The sequence below is a fragment of the Heliangelus exortis genome, chromosome 1 (assembly GCF_036169615.1).
Source record: "Heliangelus exortis chromosome 1, bHelExo1.hap1, whole genome shotgun sequence".
Lineage (NCBI taxonomy): Eukaryota > Metazoa > Chordata > Aves > Apodiformes > Trochilidae > Heliangelus > Heliangelus exortis.
Genome location: NC_092422.1, coordinates 84,563,606 through 84,585,436, shown reverse-complemented (window position 1 = coordinate 84,585,436; position 21,831 = coordinate 84,563,606). Strand labels below are relative to the sequence as shown.

The window sequence follows — 21,831 nt, the reverse complement described above, 5'->3', positions numbered from 1 at the left end:
GGGAAGCGACATCTGAATTGACATAAATAATCAACCCGCAACACTTACCGTTTTATCTTTGAGATTCAACTGCCCAATTAATTTTCTATCATCTGCAGGGTCCACCAGCTCACCACCAATGAACAGTTCTACTTTGGTGTGTGCACTATTGGCTTTAATACGATTGAGAATACAACGACGCACTTGGCCAATTGTGTCGTTTGTATGAGACCAAATATCCAGATCTTCCACCTGACGGCCTTGGTTGGGAAAACGAACTACCAGTGTGATATGTTTACCACGGAAAGCTCTGAAAATAAAAAAAAAAAACAGGTAAAGATATTCTTGCCCTCATGAAATCAATTGGATTTTGTGCTGTATTTCTTGTATTTTTGTATTTTGTGTTGCACGTATTTCAACATCAAAATCTTTACATATGGCAACATACTCAAGCGTGAGATTTTGTGAAAGCAGACATAACATACAGAAAACTTCCAAGAAGCCACATTTTGTACAAGTGCATTAACATATGGTCAACTTTACAGTCAGGTAAGGTACACTGGTTCAATTTTAAAAAGTGTCTTATGAAGTTTTAGATCTTCTCTTTAGCTTTTAACTTCCTGATCAAATTGTGCAAACTGAGCTCAGACTGGTAACTCAATTTTAAATACACCAATATCAGAAAAAGTCATCATATCAATAAGTCTTAATGCCTCCTGTTGAAAGCTCTTTTAAGTTTCATATTAGAATTCAGATTTAAAAAATCAGGATCACACCGTGCACAATGGCAGGAAACTCATTAGTAAAGATGTGCCCAGATAAGTTCAACAAAACAATCCCACACAACAAAAGTCCACAAAAATTCCTCAAAAAAGCTCTTTACTAACAGGACCTGTAAAATGCTTATCTAATCAAGTAAGCAGCCCATATAAAAACAATGCACTCATAATCAACAAGACAACTTACTTAGGACTAATCAATCAATAGGAAAAAATATCATTAGGAGAGACATGGATCTACTGAAGCCAGTCCAGAGGAAGTCCACAAGGACGACCAGAGGGCTGGAGCACCTCTCCTATGACGACAGACTGAGAGCATTGGGGCTGTACAGCCTGGACAAGACTTCAGGCAGACCTTACTGCAGCCTTTCAGGTCTTAAAGGGGATTATAAGAAAGATGGTGATAGACTATTCAGCAGGGCTTGTTGCATTAGGACAAGGGGTAATGGTTTTGAACTAAAAGAAGGTTGACTAGATACAATGAAGGATTTTTTTTTACAATGAGGGTGGTGGAACACTGGAACAAGTTGCCCAGAGAGGTTGTGTATGTCCTGTTCTTAAAAACATTCACAGTCTGATTGAACAGGGCTCTGCCCAATCTAACTGAAGATGTCCCTGCTGACTGCAGAGGGGTTGGACTAGTTGACCTTTAAAGGTCCTGTCAAAACCAAACTATTCTGTTTCTATAATAAATACATACAACAAAAATGCTGTTGGAGCACTGTAAATTACTGACGCATCATGAAGAAAGCAATCTCTTAGATTTTCTTGACAAAAGGGCATTTAAAATAAGAGGACAACAAACCCCCACCATGTCTAAAAATATGTTGGCTGCATCAAAAAATCCATAGCATGAATCTTACTGTATTCCTCAGGTATTTTTGGTACTTTCTTCCCACAGAAAGTAGCCAACACAGGAACATTTAAACAGTTTTCTGTTCTGCTTTTCTCTCTCAGAAAATGAAATATTTTGTTTGTGAAAACATTTACACAATGCTGGATTTAAAAATAGTACTGTTTTGAAATAATTATCTGAAAAATAGAAATACATCGAAACCAATGTAGCTACAAGGTCTATTGTGCTCATTATGGAACAGAACACCACATAAGAGTTTAATCTCAGGTTTGCTGTCCCTTTCATATATGCCTGATTTTTCAAATTATTTTTCTTCTTTAACTATAGATGAGAGTTCCACGTATTAGCAAAGAAAATGGAATTTTGAAACTCTAGATTTCCTGAACGGAAACCACTTAGAATGTAAAAATCACTACGATAGCAGTAATATTGCAGTTAACAGAAATCAAAATTTAATAGTGCATTTTCATACATACCTTGACATAGGTAGGATAGTTCTCTCTTCATGGTAATCACTGTCACATTCATTTATATACTCTCTTAAAACAGTCAACACTCTCACCATTCGTATTGCTTCTTGTCTTGCACAATTGATACTGTCTTTATCTCCATCCAACACACATAATGTATCATACGAGGCTTTTAGACGATCAAAACAGGACTGAATGAAGTCTTCATGAATCACTACCTAATCACATCAAAATAAAATTGGTGCAATTACTAGAAATACTAAAGCCCATCTTTACAGAAGGATAATTCAACAGTAGAAGTAAAAAAGACCAACAAAAAACCTCCAACTGTACACAAAAACAGGCAAGAGTTATATTGAAGTTATTTTATTCCATTTTAGAATAAATTTCCATTTATAAGTATCTCTAATTTAGTATGTGCTTCAAAAATTTTGCATGCTATAACTGCACTAGCTATAACTGTACAATGCAAACTTGCACTTAAAGAAAAAACGCAGAAGTTTGCACAGAGAAAATTAAATTGGTCTCTTTTTAATTTCCTCAGACTATGTTAAGAGAATCTCTAATTGGTATTCTAGTACAGGTTATCTTATTTAACACTGAGAGTAAACACAGAACATTTATAGACCACCAGAACAATTATTCCCATGTGCATCTCCCAAAATCATATAACCCAGCTTGAGATAAGACTTTTCCTACATAAACTTCAAAATGGATTTTGAGCTAGATTCAGTGTTGTGGCAGCTGCAACAAATCTCCTCCTTCTACCTGATATCCAACGTGTCCTTCCTCATGATCTAGACTGGCATATAACCTGTAGCAGAACAGTAAAAGTGCCCCAGGACGTAGTCTGCAATAGTCAAAGCTATGGCAGTAAACCACAGTCCAGCAGCCACTTTTCTTAGAGGCAGCTCAGGAACTGAACTCCTCTGCACACTTGAACAAAACACTTGTGTGCCAGTTAAGTAAATCCAGCAATTTCTAGAAGTGTCAGATCTCACAATGTGCAGATGGACAGATCTATGTATGCTTAGTACACCCACATCTATAGCAAGAAAGCATACAGCCCATCTACCACTAGAGCAAGATACAGCTTGAATGTCTGTAAATGCACCACCTAGAGCAGCCACGCTGGATCTATCAGACCAGCAGCTCTGAAGACCACAAGTGTTTTTAAGGACAAGTATGACAACTGGAACCGTAAAAAATACACCTGGCAAGCTACCAACTGGAGCTCATCTGGAGGACAATATTCCTCCACAAATGTGTAAAATCCCAATAGTTCACATCCTCTGACCTTTCAAAACTCACTGTCTCTTGTTTCTGTCCACTGAAACACCACTCCCAGCATATTTTAGCGTAGGGAGATACTACCAGATTTGCTAGAGCTCAGCTTGACCACTGTGAGGAAATTGACCCTTTGTATAGGACATGATTTAAAAAAGGTTAGATTAGCTTGTGACAACACTTAACAGACCAAATCAGTGAAAATACTAGTACAAGGAAGTACCACAATTGGAAGTTTGACAAAGGCTTAGCTAAGTATATGATATGAACTGTCGTCTGAAGAGAAAGAGTGACAAAGTGATTTAATGTGAAAAATTTATCAGAGTTTAATCTACATATATCAGAAAAATCTCTTAATTCTGCATCTGAACAGAACCTGATGGCTGGCCTCCAGAGTACACTCTGCCAAATATGGAAATCATTCTATGTTTTCAAAGCTTTCAAATATAAAAATACCACTGTTTTTCTATCATATTATATTCCAGTTTTCTGATTGCTTCTTTGTTTTTTTTTACCTGATTAACTTGCAATCTTGGGCCAAGATTAGTATAGATCTCTTTAAGAAGATCTATTGCTCTGTTTGCGATGTCATCATTTCCCTGAATCACAACCTAGAGAAATTTTTAAAAAATCATTAGAACATCCTAAAACATTTTGGTATAAAATTAAAGACAAATACTACTATCAAAGTCTTTTGAAACAATAGTATGTCTAATTATTTTACTAGGTGAAAGTGACTAAAATGATTATCAAAAGCCATCATTACAACTTACGCTTATGTTAATTATGTAAGAGGAAAAATTAGCTACTGTAAATGAGTTCAAGTTATCAAAAAAGCTGATGCTTTAGGAACAGAAGTAGTATATTAATATTCATCTTCACATTACACCTTCATTTTCACTAGTTTCAGAGATGTCAACTACTTTTTCAGATACCTGAACAATCTATACCACCAAAGATGCAAAAACAGAATTTTGAAGTATTCAGCTGGCTGTGAGTCAACTAAAACATGCTAGTATTATGTGGACATTTGTGTGAAAACTTCTTTTTATAAAAACTGTGATCTACTTAGGTTTTAACTACTATCACCATGACTAAAATACTTAATCCTTCAAAAAAGGCACAACTGAAATGACTGAAGACCACTGCTTTATATACTGCATGCATTACAAAACATAGTAATGAAAAACATTCCATGGTGTGCTACTGTGGGTTCTAATGCAGCTCTTAAACTAGAAATACTAAAAAACGGAGTATCAAATAAGATACTGATGTTTTTCACCAATACATATGGCAGGCTTCAGAAAGCTACAGTCTTTCTATTGAAAAGTCATAATCATGTTTAGGCAAAAGGTTGTGGTTATAAGAATCAGATCAGTGATCACTTCGTCTGATCTAGAATAACTCCAGTATACCTTATTAGTTTATGAAGTGCACAAAAAGTTTATTTATAACACACACGTGAGAGAAACCTATAGAAAACTCACCTGAAACGATCTTTTCTTAGCAATTTTATAATTTCATGTGCATATGCAAACATACATCATGTTTCAAAGAACTTTACATTAAACATTTGTCTGCAAAATTACCAATACATATACTTGCTGGGAAGACAGTAGGGTCAATATCCATGCAGCTAGTTTGAAAAGTAGCTTTCTGTAACTTCAGTCTGTAACTCATTAAACATTCATAAAAATATAAAAAGAGACTGTGAAAGACTTAGCAGTTAACCTTCCTGATGTTAACTGCAATTAACTCCAATTAACTCACCCTCCAAAGGTAGTCTAATCCTATTAATTCCAGATCATCCATCATATAGGCTCGTCTTTTTGCTACTAGCTTTCCTTCTCGACAGTTCACAGCTTTGAAGAAACGTTCAAAACATTTCATTCCATTTTCTGTTAATAGGGAAGGATCCAGCTGAAGCACATTATTTTCAAAGAAGTCCTTATTAATGTCAGGGTCTAAGTCTGGTTCATCCCCCATTAGTTTGGAATACCATTTAAAACAGGCTTCACGATCACAAAGATAAACCGCATTTTCAGCTAAACACTTCCATATTTGCTTCGCCTGAGGGGCACAGAGCCACAGCTGACCATCCTTCAATAAAAATCTTGAGCAAAACAAAGAGACAATTAACAGCACTGTCTAACAGACATCTAGAGTTATAATTCAGTAAAAAGTACAGTTAAAAAGGTGAAATGCATATTATACATGTATATATCTTAAGTATGACCGTGATAACTTTATATCATCAGTTCACTCATAAATAGCTCAATGGTATCTTAGTAATTTTGGAGTAGTTCAAGTCCTTATAGTCCAAATAAAACAGGAATAAAATTCAGCAAAAAATATTTTACACAAAAATACCAAATACAGTTTACATAATATATACAAACAAATGCACATCTAATGTTAACTATTTAGTTTAAAAGTCAGGTCACAAAGAAAGAGATTAAAATACTTCTGTAATCATCCCTGATGTTTTAGCATTCACTCTAGGTGAGGTACCAGTTCTATGGAACACAGCCAGAAGCAGAAGCCAATGAAGCAAACACTTCCTTTTATTTAAATAAAAATTTATAATTTGTGTTAAATTGTTATTAAAGAATTGTTAAGAACTTCCATTCTGAGAGGCAACACTAAAAATGCTTCAGGAAGAACACAAATGATAATCAAGGTTCTTCAGAATAATTTTTCTGATGCAAAATCTTCTCTATGTAAAAGAAATTAGGGACTAACTTATGGCACTACTTTTCAGAAATTGCTGCCTATATATTCTATATTTGACAGCTATGGGATTTCATAAATTCTTTTACATTTACAATTAGTGTACTTAAATTTAAGGAAGTTACAATTTTTAGCTTGTAGAAGTGATAAATTAAGTCTGCAGTTATAAAATTTTCTATATTTGCAAATGTATAGTTTCATTAAACAGGTGTTTAATTCGTAAAAATTCCTGGTAAAATTTTAAAATGTAAAAAAAAATTTCCCTAAGAAATAAGCAAAAAAATATTTCAGAACTTAATACTTTGACAGTTCATGTGGTTTTATTTGTTTATTAAAACCAAGAAAAAAAATCAGCAGGAGACATAGCCTAAAAAGCATCAACATACTGCAGCTTTGTGATGAACAGAGATTCTTTGTTTTCTTACTGTACTGAAACAGTAGTTGGTCAAAAGGCAACCAAATATATTTTTTTTATTCCAACCTCATTCTAAGGCCCAGTTGCTGACAATGTCCCATTAGTGTCTGACGGAAGTGCATGTTAATTTATGATCATGGATTTAAATCTCATTTGGTAAAAAACAAGGACACATGGGCATATCTCTGCATATATTATTTTTCATTTTCAACTAATATACATATTGGGGTAACTGCATCCACATCCACATTTTATGCAGACCAGTAGGGTTCTGCACACAGAAAGAAAAAGCTTATACAACTCAGTGCAGAATCAGAGCCTTGGATTGCAAAGATCTTAAACTCTATTTGAATATTCCAACACTAGCATAGAAGCCCTCTGGGAAAAAAAGAAAACAAAACAATTGCAGAAACTAAACCAAAAACATTCAGTTTATTTTTGCATCTGAGCAAACACAGCAGCCTAAAGCTTGATAAGAGAAAGATACTGAGCTGTTTGTTTTTGTTTTTTTTTCCTCTAAACTATTCTTACAGAGGTTAAGTGAACAACAAAGTTGAAACTAACCGTAAGAAGTTAAGTCGCTCCTGTACTTCCTGCACATGACTGTATCTGCTTCCTGGTCTTACAGTTTGAGGATCATATTCACCATGCTCTGCAAAACCAAAAAGATTATTAGAAAATACAAAAAAAAAAAAAAAAAAAAAAAAATGCTGACTCTAGAAGACATGACTAACTCTGAATATAATTAAACCCACCCAAATTGTCGTTAATTATCAGTAAGGCCTATCAAAATAGTTTTCAGCAGCCAGCTTCCAGTTAGTATTACACTCTAAATTACAATGGGTATAGGCAAAGACTACTGAAACCTACAATCAAATCACCAATTATGCACAGACACTCTGTGCTCCTTAATCAGTATAACGAGAGTATTACAGAACAATTAGAATTTTGATTCGAATTCAAATAATTTTTTTCTTATTTCAATAGTCAGTCTCAAGTCAGTTAAAACAGAAGTATACCAATCAGATAGTTGAGATTATCAAGCTTTTTTCTTAACACTTCTGTAAATACCTATGTATTTGACATCAATTAGAGGAGGAAATGTTTACTCAAGTTTCCAAGTACAAAGAATAAATGCCTGTAATACTGACCAGCTTGAAACACAAGTTGAGTAATTTGTAAGGCATGAAGTGGAACTTTTACCTGCATGTTATCATATCTCAGCGTAATATTTTTTATTCATTTGACAAACAGCCAATTGCTTTAGAGGAACTTGCTTTTGATGTGGTTTTTGTTTGGTGGGTTTTTGTTTGTTTTATTTATTTTATTTTTTAAATTAGAAATACAAATCAGTATCTCGTATTATATTGAGGAAGGGGGAAAAAGCAACCCAAACCAACAAAAGCCTAACAGTTAAAGAGCATCATCCATGCTTCAGGAGAAAAATAATCGTAATTACATACTATATGCTCTCTCTATACACCCACAAAAGGAACATCAGTCTAAAACTAAATTAACAGGGTAATAGAAGACTAGTAGTCTACAAAAACCAGAGACAGTTTGATCACCTGAAAACCTTCAATCATTTAAATTATAACCCTAATGAAGTGAGCATAAATGGGCAATTATCAAAAGAAGAAATGTTAAATGAATTGTGAAGAAAGACTGTAAAAGCAGCAGATAAAAAATTACTTAGGTACTAGAAGTAGAAAACCTGAAAAATAGGTTGTGTGTCTAGCAGAAAAAACAATTACAGCAGATAACCATATTGAAGAGAAATTAAAACTAATTACTTAAAATGTAGGGAGTTTTGGGTGGGGTTTTGGTGTGATTTTTTTGTTTTTTGGGGGGGGGAAGGTGTTGTTTAACTATGGGGATTATACGGCCTTTGTTTATTCTCCAAGAAGAGATTAATTCACAGATACAAGTATCAACAGTGGCAATTATAGAAGAATTCAAGTATTAAAGGCCACTCAGTTTCCCAAAGGCAATATGTATGTAAAATTAAAAATTCTGAAAACCAAAAAAATTAAATTTACAAAAAAATTCTGTCTCCCCAAGTATTCTCCATCTAAACATCTTTCTACAATTGCCTGATTTTCTACACTATGAATCCCACAGCAAGTCCAAATGTGATCTCCTTAAGATGCACAGGAGCAGAAGAATGAAGAGGGATATTACTGGTAAAAAATGATGGGTTGAAATTTAAGTATAATTCGTGATAAACACACACATATGATGATCATATGGAATAATTTCTACAAAGAAATTTCATTAACGCTTTTTTTAGTACTTCAGAAAAACAGAAGATATGGAGAAACACCTAGTGATCTTAAAAATATTAAAAGGTCTTTGATAAAAAGAGATGAAACTGCAACCTCTTCCTTCAGGACTACACAGTACAGGAACAGAATGCCTCATCTCATGGAGGACTTAGTAGAGCTGGAGGAAAGGATGAACTCAGTAGTTATAAATCATGGAAAATATTCTGAAACAAATTAGGATTTTCTATAACCTTAAGAAGGCAAACATAGAAAATGACAGAAGAGAATATGCATTAGAGAGTAACAGGAGAATGGGTCTCCAATCACAGGACATAACTATGGAGGCTTTCAAGGAAAACAAAAATCTATCAAATTCAAAATTGATTAATGAAACAAATAAACCACAAATTACACAGTAATAATGGGGTTACCTGCCAGAAAGATTATTTAATGGCATTAGGTTGAACTTTGCTATTCAGATATTTGCCTTGAATTTTCTCCTTCTGTCTCATACAACATCTCCAGCTAAGCTTAACTCTACAGTCCCTCTACACTTCTTCCTTTCTGTCCTCACAATTATCACCTTACTTCTTCTCCTTTCATTTATTCCCTTCTCCACCCCCAGCATCTTTTCCCCTCCTGCAGGAAGGCATGAAAAGCAGACTTGACAGAAGGTATTCTGCTCTGTTAGTATATTTAAATGAAACTGAAGGAGAAGTTGCACAGGAACTGCATATTGCAGTCATACTACATTATCTGAAACATTAGGAGATGTTTTATGGCTGCTGTTAATCATATAATAAAACACCCAATAAAAAAGATCCACACTACTGTTCATCTGCTTTTGTTCCCTGATGCAAATGAGTGTTAATCTGCAGCAGCTTAGTTTAAAGAAAGCACAATTTAATTGCTTTGTAATTAGATTAAATTTAAACTCTTTGCACACTTGTAATTTCTGTCATGCTGAAGACATTTACATTACTGTTTTACTGAGTCATTACAGCTGGGGAGGAGCAGGGCAATGGGATGTGGTTTTGGCATAATAAAAGAATCATGCAAGACATCAGCCTAATTTTTCTGCCAAAATCATCAACAATTTGAAAAGGTAAACAATATTATCAAACTGTCCATTTGTCTTCATAGTTCAAAAATAATTTAAATTGATGAATATATGCTTATATGCTATTTTTGGACAAAGACAACATTGGAATATATATTGTTGGGTATGTTTCCTTTCTATCTCTGAGACCAAACCCCATATTTCATAGCTGGCCAAAGTTAAAAAGAGAATAATACTGTATCACAGATTCTGAGCTATCCATATAGTTAAGACCTGAAGTTCATTATCAATAAAACTGCACTTTTGCATCACTTCAGCAAAGTTAGAGCACACTTGAACAGCTTACATAAGTTACATGAAATTATACTTGTTCTATACCACCTTTGTGAAGAAGACTTAGCCTAAGATAACATGGCCTGAGAACATAAAGCATTTCACATTATTTCAACATCAATTAGACCAATGCGAGTATTGATTAAGGAACTTAGATTAGGGTAGCCCCCCCTTCATGTATTCCTGAACAGAGAAACAGAGCTGCAGTATGCAGATTTAGTTGAAATTTCATTCTCAGTGACCTCTAATACCTGGCTAAAGCTACCTTCTTCATAAAGCACCACTACTCAAACAAGTCCTCCAAGGATGTATTTTGGTTATCTTTTCTCAAGTACTCAAAAATTAAATTGATTCCAAAACTGAAGGTGTCTAGGCAACTTACCCAATTAATGGAAGAGACATGCTCACTTTACAATGTGCACACACCTTGTCCTCCCTGAACAATCTATATCAAATTCCTACATAACACACTGTGTCATTTTTGAGAAGTAACTGAAAGGTTGGTAGCCTGTTATGATGCCAGGGTAGAATGGTCCCTAGCCCCAGTCAGTAAAGTAGAGGAAGCAGGGATTTTACATCTCCTCCTTTCACTTCTCTCGACTTCTCTCTTTATAAAGTATTGTGGTGAAGTGTAACAACGTGTCCCTGGCCCATCATTCTCCTTTAGTTTCCTACCTCAGTAGCTAGAAAGCTAATCCAGAAGGAAAGTGTAAACTCTTGAGCAAAGGGTCGTTTGGCCTGACAAAAAGTAGTACTTAACACAACGTGCTGAAGTGCTGCTGATAACAAATGCATCAAGAAAGAAACTAAACAGAGAGTTACAGTAAAAAGCAACAGTACTCCTCTAGTTTGAAGTCCTTCTCTCCCCAACATATTCCAAACACTGGCTTTAAATACAAGTGACATAGGAGCCTACAAAAATACAAAACTATAAGTTTATCCAAGATTATTAGGACTTTACAGAAATATAATTACCTTGGCCTAAAAAGAGCAAGATGATGCTTATCAATCCACAGAAAATAAAGAGGGGACATTTCCCCATATTCTGCTGTGAAATGCACCATCTTTTCAGTTACGAAACAATGTTTACAGTTTAAGTTTTCTTACCTAGATATCAAAAAGGCTATGAACCCCACAGATGCTTTAAAATTTAACAAACTTATAAACAAATTCTCATAATGAAATTACTATTAACTCCAAATTCAAGTGGAGTTTTCATACACTCTGCTTATGAGGCAATTTTTCTCTTTAAAACTTACCTTTAGCATATTGCCTCATGCTTTCCATATAGGCAGAGAGATTTTCTGCAACCAGTGTAACTAGGGCATGATTGTGCTGAAGTTGATTGATTAAGTCATGTCGGTAAAACACATGGGGACTTCGCTGAGTTTGGCTGAAATTAAAATAGAAGTGTTACAAGAAAAGCAAAGATGTCTTGCACCTAACAGCTCAGAACTTAGTTTAAGAAACTAATTCTTGATGCAAGTTCCAAATTTTCCTAAAAGATTGCTAATAGAAAGCATATTATGTTCCTGACTGCATTTTTTCTTCTGAAGTATCAACAGTTCTTAGGAGTGATTAAAAGCAGTTCATTAATGAGGATTACAAAGTTACAGTATGTATGTAAAATACCAAAGCAATCTGAGCAGCTCAGCAGGCTGAAGGGAGAATATCTGCAGCAAGACAGGAATTTAAATACCTTCCCACAAGTTTCACAGTAAAGACAGAGACCCTCAACAATAATATAACCGCAACGCACATGATCACTGTTTCTCACACATCTGATATCCTTTCCTAAATTTAATATTAGAATACTAAGGTGTTCTCTTGAGGTCCCTTCCAACCCCTCGCATTCTGTGATTCTGTGTAAGCAAAACAAGGTCAATTTTCAAAATGAAAGCTTAGGGTCTTAAAACTATATAGTCAATAATCATGTCAAATCTCTCAATACTTCAAAAAAACCCTGCCCAACTGCATAGTTCATTTTTTCTAACAATATCTATTTGAAAAAAATGTTGATACAAATATAAAACGCAGTTACACAGAGCATGTTGTCTAAGATATAACAGAAAAGTTCAAGAAAAATACCAAATAGATAATTTAAGTTTATTATTAATATCTGACAAAAAATACACTCTTAAAAAATGATGTATTCAGATTACAAAAGTAAACTGCAAAAGAAAACAGAGTTTGAGTCCAAAACCCACTTGCCTCAACTTCTCTAGATAGCAGCACTTAGCTGCAAAGTCATGCAAACTTGTGCTGCTCTTCCATGGTAAAGAGAGAAAACTAGGGGGTGGGGTAGTTGTAAAGAGATGCATTCATCATTGTATTGCCACTCAGCAGTTCCCACAGCCTGCCCTGAAGAAATATAAATGTGATTTCAAAACTATTCTCCATTCCTTCAACACTTACAGAACTAGACCCTGGAATGAGATAAATGAGTTACAAGTAGGAATTCTCATCCTTTCTAGGAAAAAGTGTCTCCACACTACATGATCTACAGCACTCTACAATATTGCCACCCCTCACAGAGTGGTGGCATTAATAGAGATGGCATTAGGAAAGAACAGAAAATATTAGGAAAGGCAAGAAATCCCACTCTCAGATGACAATGATCTTGCAGCTGATACCCACATTTCACTGTAGATGTAACAACAATAGATAAATTGATTCAGTGGGCCAAAGATCACCGTCAATCTCAGTTTAAAAGACAGAAGCCATCAACAACCTTCAAATTAAACAAAAAAGAAACCCAGACATTTGTTGGAGATAAAACAAAATGGATGGAAGCATGAGGAAAGAAAACAAAAACATAGGGGACTTCATGTATCCAGAAAGAAACACCTTCTGTTTTCAATTCAAGAAACTTTCCAATTACACTTCATTTCATCTCCATCAACCCTCCTTACTCAGCACAAACCAGCAGTAAAAGCAGCAAAAGGCAGGATGTCTCTATTTTTTAAGCTATCCAGGATGCTACCTCTAGACAAAAAGATCCATTTACAAAGGATGACAGTAAATAAGAGCATTGACTGTTTGGGAAACAGGTGTGATGAAACAATTAACGGAACAAGCAGAAGCAGAAGAATCAAACTACTGGAGTGTATATTCCTATTTTCATAATAATAATGCACTTGTATCAATCTTACGAAGTATCGTGGGAAAAAAAGCTTTGTTGGCACAAGAAAATTTTTTTTATTTTCTCCTTTCTCAACCACACACAGAAACAGTAAATTTGGATACAAAGATTCATATTGGTCAGTAACTACTTCTAAAGGTTGAATAACTAAGAAATAATTAGATATAGAGGCATGAGTTGTTACATAGCATTTGTTAGCAACACACAAGATGTTACTTTGATTATCTGCTAGGACTGAGTTAAGGATGACAATTGTCTTTAGGCATGAAAAAAAGCTGATCTGACAATACTTTCTAGCATGCAACTATTGAACTATAGAATACTTTTCCACATGCAACTACAGCACTATTCCTTGAGGGTATTTGATGATATTGCCACTGTGACATATTCCATTAGTAATAACAAAGGAGCATTAAAAACCGAAGTCAACAGAAAAACTTGTCTTTCCATTATGTTTCTACTAAATGGGTATCAAAAACCAATGTAAAAGAAAAATTAGCATTTTGAAATGGATACCAAGGTATTTCGAAAATATTACAAAGGACACTTAATCATTAAGATATATGCTTATTTACTAAAAAAAAAGCAACCTAAGAAAGCGACAAAGGCAAAATTCCAAACAAATTAATTTGAATGGATTAAAAAAAACCCACTTTGCCCAACATAATATTGCACATGTAAATCAGCTTTTGAGAGCTTTTCTACTAAACAAACAAATGATATGTTTGCAAATGATATGTTATAAAAGCAGACACTAAGGGTCCAAATAGCAGTGACCAAACCTAGCAAATACTACTATTCAGGCTAAAAAAGTGACTTGAAGCTATCATCATTGTTGCCTTAAACTCACAGAAGGTCCTCTCAATGCTTAGTTAATTCTTCTGCTCAAGTCATTTATGAGATCAATCTTACACTGCTTGAGCTGACACAGGTCAAACTTAAGTGCTTGAAATTGGTCTACAGGAGGCCCTGCCTCCATCAGCCACAGAAAATTCAGATGATTTATTACCTGTACACTAAAAGGTCAATGTGTTGAGTAATAAAGTCGACTGTTTCTTAATATTACTAGATACTCTTGCACCTACATAATAGTTATTTTCTTATGTTGTAATTCTGGCTAAGCTAACCTTCCCAAAACACAGAGCATTTCTCTGTGGTCAGGGAATTCAGAATTTTGCCAAAGCAAATGTATAACCAATTAATCGCTTTGCTCAAATCCATGAATAACTAATAATAATTAAAACTTTCTCCTTGAAAGAATCTATACAGTGCCAATAGCATAAGATCATTTATACTTATTTCTGTCAAGAATCAGCAGCCTTAGTTTTTTTCGGCCAAATTTTTATTGTCAGTGCCAATGAACTGAACAAACTCAGAATAGTAGTATACAGATTATGGGATTCATGTTGCACACAGGAAGCTCTGTGAACTGCTTTGAGACAACTGTTACTAACATTTGATTTGATCCAAATTCTAGAAGGATGTTAGAAATTAAAGTTTTAAGTCAGATAAGTTAAAATTGACAGGAACATGTGTTAGAGGTATGTACTACAATTTTCAAACTGTATCAATGTGAAGAGTTATCAGAGAACTTAGAGGACTGGAAAGTCAATGATTACTTCTAAATGTTTTCACTCACTAGTTTTCAGAGTCACCTGGGCAGTAATAACACGTGACTAAAAAACTCCAGCGACAGTGTCTTGCTAACAAAGGCTTCTACACAGGAAGAGGTAAACCCTTGAATTCTGAATTTACTTTCCTGATACACATGCTTTCAAATTATGCATTAAAAAAAATGAGGTGTTATTATAACCTGCAATGCAGGCTTCTCTGAAATCTGAAGAATGGAAGAGACGGTCTGACAAAAAACCTGAATTTCTAAAATCAAAACAAGTTATGTTGCTCCCAAGATTTATTCAGAGCAGAAACTAAGTGCCTTGAACAAGCTGTGTTTCAATTATTACTAAAAAGAAAGCTTCAATGCTAAGGCATTGTGCTAAAAAACATTCAACTTGAACAAGTACCATGTATAACCAGGTAGCTACATTTGCTTAAATTGTATAGCTTGTAAAAGGTTAAGAATCAAAGACACAGAAAACAGATTATTCTGCTAATAAGCAAGCAACTTCTCAACCTTGTTGGAAAAACCTCAATCAATCATAACGTGAAACTGCAAAGGATTACAATGTCATGAAAACTGAGAAAGATGTTTCAAACTAAAATAAAGAAACCTCAAAAAGCAAGGAAAGCAGTATTATCATAGCTCCTTAAAATGGTATCGGTAAGAATATAGCATTGTGTAAACTGAAGGCTTATTTTCTCCAACTTCCCCTTCCTTGATCCTTCTTGTAAGCAAACTGTAATAGCAACATTGACTTGAATATTTTACTTGCTTACAAGAATTAAAGCAAAGTAATTATATAACACTGATTAGCAAACAATATTTTTATGGAGTTTGTAAAAATACTGATGCGGATACAACAAAACCTGCTAGGAGTGCACAAGCTCAGGTTCTTCCGCAGTGAAAAGTTCTTTAAATAATGAAAACATGCATGTACATTTTAACAAGTCCCAACACACTGTGGTTTACATTTTTTTCTTCCTTTTAAAAATACAAAAAAACCCAACCACAAAACCCACAACCGAAAAAACCCATACACAAAACCAAATACGAAACCCACAACAACAAAAAAAACAAAACCAAACCAAACACAAAACACATTTCTATCTCAATTCAGGAAGATAGAATTCAGTATTTCTCTCAGACAAAAAAAAAAAAAAAAGTCACCTTTGATTTCAAGTACACAAACTAGATGACCTGTATACATTTATCATGAAAGAGTAGGTATGGGTCACTACGTTTGTGTGTGTGTGCGTACATACATATATACACCTAAAACATATTCACACCTAAAATATATTCACACTTTGTAAGCTAATTCCATTGTTATGCAAGAAAGTCCATGGATGTAAGCGTCTGATCTATGGTTTATAAAAGTATGCTTCAGGAAACAATTAATGATCCCTTACTGGACCCAGGCATCTGAATTTTTACAAGCATTTGTACACATGAAAACAAGGTCAATAACATCTTCAGACACAGGTAACAATTTTATCTAAGCTTTTTTCCGCCTCTTTCAAGAGAATCTAAAAATTTCCTAATTCCAACTCACTGAACTTTTAACAGAGAGAATTTTATTTGCGTTCCCTTCTTACCTCAAGTTTTGTGGTGCTTCACCAAACAAGCTGCAAATTTCTCTAATTTGTTTCAGTGCAGGAATGACCCACTTGTCATTTGTGCGAAGCTCTTCTATAAAACGATCTATCCACTGGATCTTTTGTGTATCTCGATCCTTGAAAGAACAAGTGTTTATAATAAAAATCAAGTATACTGCAGATACTGCCATCATCCCCTTTGTTTCCAAGAGAAAACATAGAAAGCCACACAAAAACTAGATCAAAGGACTTGAGAAGCATACAATACTAAGAGAAATATCTGGGCAGCACTACATTGGCAGAAGCTATCAATATGTTAAACTCTCTGCCTTTGAGCACTCAAGCATTCATTTAGCATGTAAAAAACTTGTATGCAGACAGGATCATCCACGTTTATATAACTTTCTCTTTCCATTCTTTCATTAATTTCTATTCAGTGGTACTCAGAGTAACCTGCTATGAAGTATCAAGAAACAATGACAAACTGTTTCCTAAGAATCAAGAAACAAAACCTGCCAGTGGTTGGCAAAACAGATACTGCATTAATTTCTAACTGCAATGAATTATTATTTAGGCACCTCCAAAAGTTTGGGTGGGGAAAGAAAGCTGTAATGGTTTTTACTGTTCTTGACTAGGTCCTTTCTAATATAAAATACACAAGGACTTACTACAAAAAAGAAAAACAAAAAAAACCCAAAACCAAAGAACCTCCTCCACCCCCACCCAAATAAATTGGCACAATCAGGTACTGAAAACAAAGATATGAGGGGCTTCTTTTACTTTCTCCCTATTTACTTTGGTAGACCTCTTTTCAAATTCCTCCAAGGTGCTGATTACAGTGTGCCAACAACTGCAACAAGACAGGTGAATTGATGTATTTTACTCTACCAATTTAACAACTAACTGTGTTATTTAAAATACGTCCTGTAATAATTTTTAGAAGTACCTGGATATTGGAAGAGTAATACAAATCTATGATAAGAAACATCTCAGTTTAATTGTCAAATTCCCTGAATTTTTCATGGGACATGAAAGGAAACTGTCAGACTGATTTCACAACAGAACATACTACATTACCCACCTGTGAACAGCTGTAATCTAAGATTTTAATATGGGCACTAAGAGCCTGGTCCATGATATCAACTGGTACATCATCACTATGAGCCAAATTCCACAGAAGGTTCAGCACTTTGTGAGCCATAACACCATCCTTGTCATCCTCTGCAAGACGACGAATTAACTCAAGTAGCTTCTCACGCTGTTTCTTGCTTGCATTTGTCCAACTTGCCTAAGAAAATTTTATTTGATATGAAAGCCAAATACTGCTATATAAATTCCACACCTGCACCATTAACAAATGACGCAACAATAAAGTGATATAGATCTATAAAGAACTTTCATACGAATCTTTTTCATTAAAAATAAAAAGCACATTAGATTGATACGTTAAGAAAGACACAACTGAAAAGCTCAACTGGCATTTACAACTAAGGGATACTCAACTTGTGCCTTAAAAAAAACGATAAATCTTTATCTAAAGACAGCACATTTGCTTGTAAAAGTTAATACTACCATTGGCAAGTTCACTAACACCCAAAATAGAGTGAATTCGGCTTTTTCCTGAAAATGGTTTCTCAAAAGTCCTGTACTTACCCTTAATAGACTTCTTAAATAACTTATAATCACTACATGAGTGAAATTTTAATACCACCAGTAATTCTGAACATGATTGAAACAAACACCCTCTGCTTAAGTTTCTAATATAACACTACTTCATATATACCTTCCAAAGTCAGGCATAGCTTGGAAGAGTTTACACAAAATTTCAGAGCATTTAGTTCAATATCTAGGTTACACAGACCCAAATTAGAAGAACCCCCAGTATTCGAAGCACAAATTACATGTAAGACATAACGTGACTATGATGTATTTATCTTGAAACAGAAAACAAAGTCTATAAAGTTGACTTGCTTTTTTTAATACAGCAGATCATATAAAGTTGAAACAGTAAACAAGCCAGGTAGCATCACTATTGGAAGCTACAGATGTCACTGTCAGCATACATGAAAAGCCAGTGAGTAACAAACTTTCAGGAAAAAGTTGATCTGTATTTCCAATCAAATAATTGTATGTTTATAAAAATTCAACATTAACTTCCTTGGAAAATATTGTTTCAGTTTGCACCTACCTTAACCCGAGAAAAATTATTACGTGATAAAGATTAATCTGCAGGGAAGTCCTTAATCTCCTCTATTTAAAATGGAAAGAAGCAATGCCATGTAAACTTATAAAGCCTACTCTGATGCTAGAAGAAAAATATTATTTCCTAAATCTCAAAAACTTACTGAATTCATAACAAATGCAAAAAGGCATTTAAGAAAAATAACTTTGTTTCAAAAATTCAGTGCTCCTAGGCCTGCTAAATATCACTTTAATGCTAAGGTCCTCAACAGATGTGCATTCCTCAAAAGCATTTAAACCAGAAAACTAAATAGTAAATGAAGCTAGAGTAACTAGACCTTACTTTAGACAGGAAGCAAATAAAAAATCTCATAATGAATGCTCATTAATAGACAGCACAATCTAGCATTTCTATTATTAAACATCATAGATTGCTGCTACACATAATGAAGTCTTAATACAAGGAAACAGTGTGTACCCAAAGGAAGTAGAAAGTAGACACTGAAAGAGTAACAAATCTGTATCTAACTCCACAACCCGTTTCCTGAATACAGTCAAACCATGCATAGTTACCTTGAAACAATCAAACAGGTGATCAAGCTGTTCAGGAGAGAAATCCCAAGCTAATTTTGCAAGGAGATCATGTACATTTTTTACAATGGCTTCATGTTTCCCTGCCTGTCAAGAAGACAAAAAGAATTCACCAACATTTGTAGTAATCCATATTAAGTTAAGCAGCAAGACATCCTACTTCATTTCTACAGGACTGTTTGAGGTGGCCAGCAAGAAAAGCCAAATACGTGGGAGCAGAGTGGCAAACTGGGAAGTCACAGTATTTAGACTTCTCTTGTACGTGTAATTATTTAAATGTGCTCTGTGTGTGTGCACCAAGTATTAATTTAGAATATAAATACTGCAGTGACACTGTTTATTTTTTTAACAATATTATGCTAGAACAGTAGAGAAAAGAAGTCTAAAAGGGTATTATAATTTTAAAAAAATCAGTATCTTAATGCAGTTTAGGTTTGGGTTTTTTTTGTTTGGTGGGTTTTGTTTTAGTTTGGTTTTTTGGAAGAAAAGGCTCAACATGCACTTCCTCAATGAATTTCCTTGAGGTGCTTTTAAGCTGAAAAAGCAGTTTCCAGTATTTCCACATCATTTCTCAGGCTGAAGTACCTTCTTTATACTAGTTGACTCATGGACAACTAAAGCTCTTATTACAAACAGCTTGTTGGCAGAAAACATTATGAAGTCCAGCAGCTTATAAACTTATGAAGTCTAGCCATCAAACAACTAATGGCCAAGATGTTGAGTTATATACAGTACACATTAAAATGAGAGTGGTGTACATCATAATTCTGACTTACAAGAAACAAATCAGGGGAAAAAACCCTACATTTTAACTCTGTACAAGAAGAAAATTTTGTTCCTACATGCCCAGACTGGGACATGCATCCTATACTTTAAATCTAAACCAGAAAACCACAACTTTGGACTATGTCAATCAACAGGTTATCTACTGTAGAAACATTTAATGTAAGTGTAGAATGAAAAATGTGAAAGAAACACCTAGAAACCAAACTCTGATGTAATTCATTTGTACAGTATTAAAAATGCATGCATGAGAAGTTTTGAAATAAATTTCCTTCTAAAAGCTTGCATCAGTTGTTTGCTTAAAAATAAAAGATACTAATAGCTCTGTTACACACTGTGTTGTAAATTCTTTATACTGTGCCATATTTTTCTTTAAAGGAAGTGAACTTAACTAGTAACATTGATCTGCACACTATGGATCAAACTACGAGAGATGGCATTATGAAACCACTTATTGTACTTGATTTTGCAAAACAGTGTGCAATTTTTCTCTTACCACACCATTTTCCGGATGAAAAGAAAAACAGAATGCAGGGCAGAAAGAGCATCTACAATTTAACAAATAAAAGAAAAATCATGCACTGCTGCTGGGGTGGCGGGGCAAGAAGAATAAGAGGATGTAACAATCTTGTCTTGAGAGGTTTTAAACAGACATGGGGAAGCCCCCAAGAATAGAGGAGGCTGGGGAAGAAGTACAAGACTGAAAAAAGAGGTAAGGAACCTGGTGTGTGAAATGTCAGCTTGCTGTGCAGTAACAGTGAAGTGCATGTATCAGTAATGAGACCTCAGCACTACCCCCTGCAATTTTATTGCTTGTCCAGCTGGATCTTTCCTTGCACTCAACAGGCTGCAACTTAAATGGTTACTTCTAGAGACTTCCAACACTACTCAAATATCAAATATACTTCTATTTTGTAAATACTCAGTTTGTAAGACACAAAACCACTGGTTTGTGAGCACTTACTTTGTAAAACATGAAAAAACTTCCAATAAAACTTAATATGTTGCCTTCTAAAGGCAAAATCAGCATGATTTTAATACTTTTCATAAACTACTTATATACATTCTATTTATACACTGACACTGTCAGGGCATTTCTATGCTGTCAACTGTAAATTTGTGCATGCTCACCATTCTACACCCAGGCAACAACATAAACACTTCTACCCTGAAAGCAAAACCACACTTACTGCACTGAGACAGAGTTAAAATAGCCTGCCTGTTACATAAAGCTATGCAGTGAATCAACTCCTTGCTACTGATTTTCATGCTCCAGCTCTCTTTGAGGCAGTCATTTAATGAGAAATTCCAGAAACTACGAAACATGAGGAATAGTAAAGTTGGTAAAAATCATTCTGTAATAGCAGTTTTTTGTATTCTTACCTTTTACAAACACAAAACAGCCAACTACAACAGGACAAAACCTTAGCAAGTGCACTATGGCAACCACCTAACTGAAAGCTTAAGAAGTGAGCAAAGTCAGGTAATTTGAGAGCATGGGAGATTTATTCCTGATTTATCTTTTTTTTTTTTTTTTTTGCAAATGTTGGGGTGGAATATCCTTATGTTTTAAGGGCTACATCACTTTTCATACTTTGGAAGACCCTATTTCCAAATTCATATTCATTTTTTTTTTCTTTCTTATAAAAGGTGAGGCTCTAATATAGCTAAAACAAGCCTACTAACAGAAAACTAACTTCTCAAAGTCCTTTTTATTTGCATGTGGACTTCTTACAAAGGCCATC

General features: G+C 34.6%; 1 protein-coding gene across 3 annotated transcripts in view; it reads right to left on the bottom strand.

Annotated features, from left to right (window-relative positions):
- Positions 1-21,831, bottom strand: part of USP9X (ubiquitin specific peptidase 9 X-linked) — a 100,705-nt gene that overhangs the window by 39,907 nt on the left and 38,967 nt on the right. For all 3 annotated transcript variants that reach the window (XR_011727218.1, XM_071751106.1, XM_071751117.1), the window contains exons 11-19: positions 19,286-19,390; positions 17,613-17,819; positions 16,532-16,668; positions 11,433-11,566; positions 7,081-7,168; positions 5,142-5,484; positions 3,887-3,982; positions 2,091-2,302; positions 49-289 (exon numbers count right to left, since the gene is read on the bottom strand). Coding sequence is in view for 2 of the 3 variants with exons in the window: in XM_071751106.1 (XP_071607207.1) it covers positions 49-289; positions 2,091-2,302; positions 3,887-3,982; positions 5,142-5,484; positions 7,081-7,168; positions 11,433-11,566; positions 16,532-16,668; positions 17,613-17,819; positions 19,286-19,390 (1,563 nt within the window). In the remaining variant the exon portion in view is untranslated. The remainder of the gene's footprint in view (positions 1-48; positions 290-2,090; positions 2,303-3,886; positions 3,983-5,141; positions 5,485-7,080; positions 7,169-11,432; positions 11,567-16,531; positions 16,669-17,612; positions 17,820-19,285; positions 19,391-21,831) is intronic.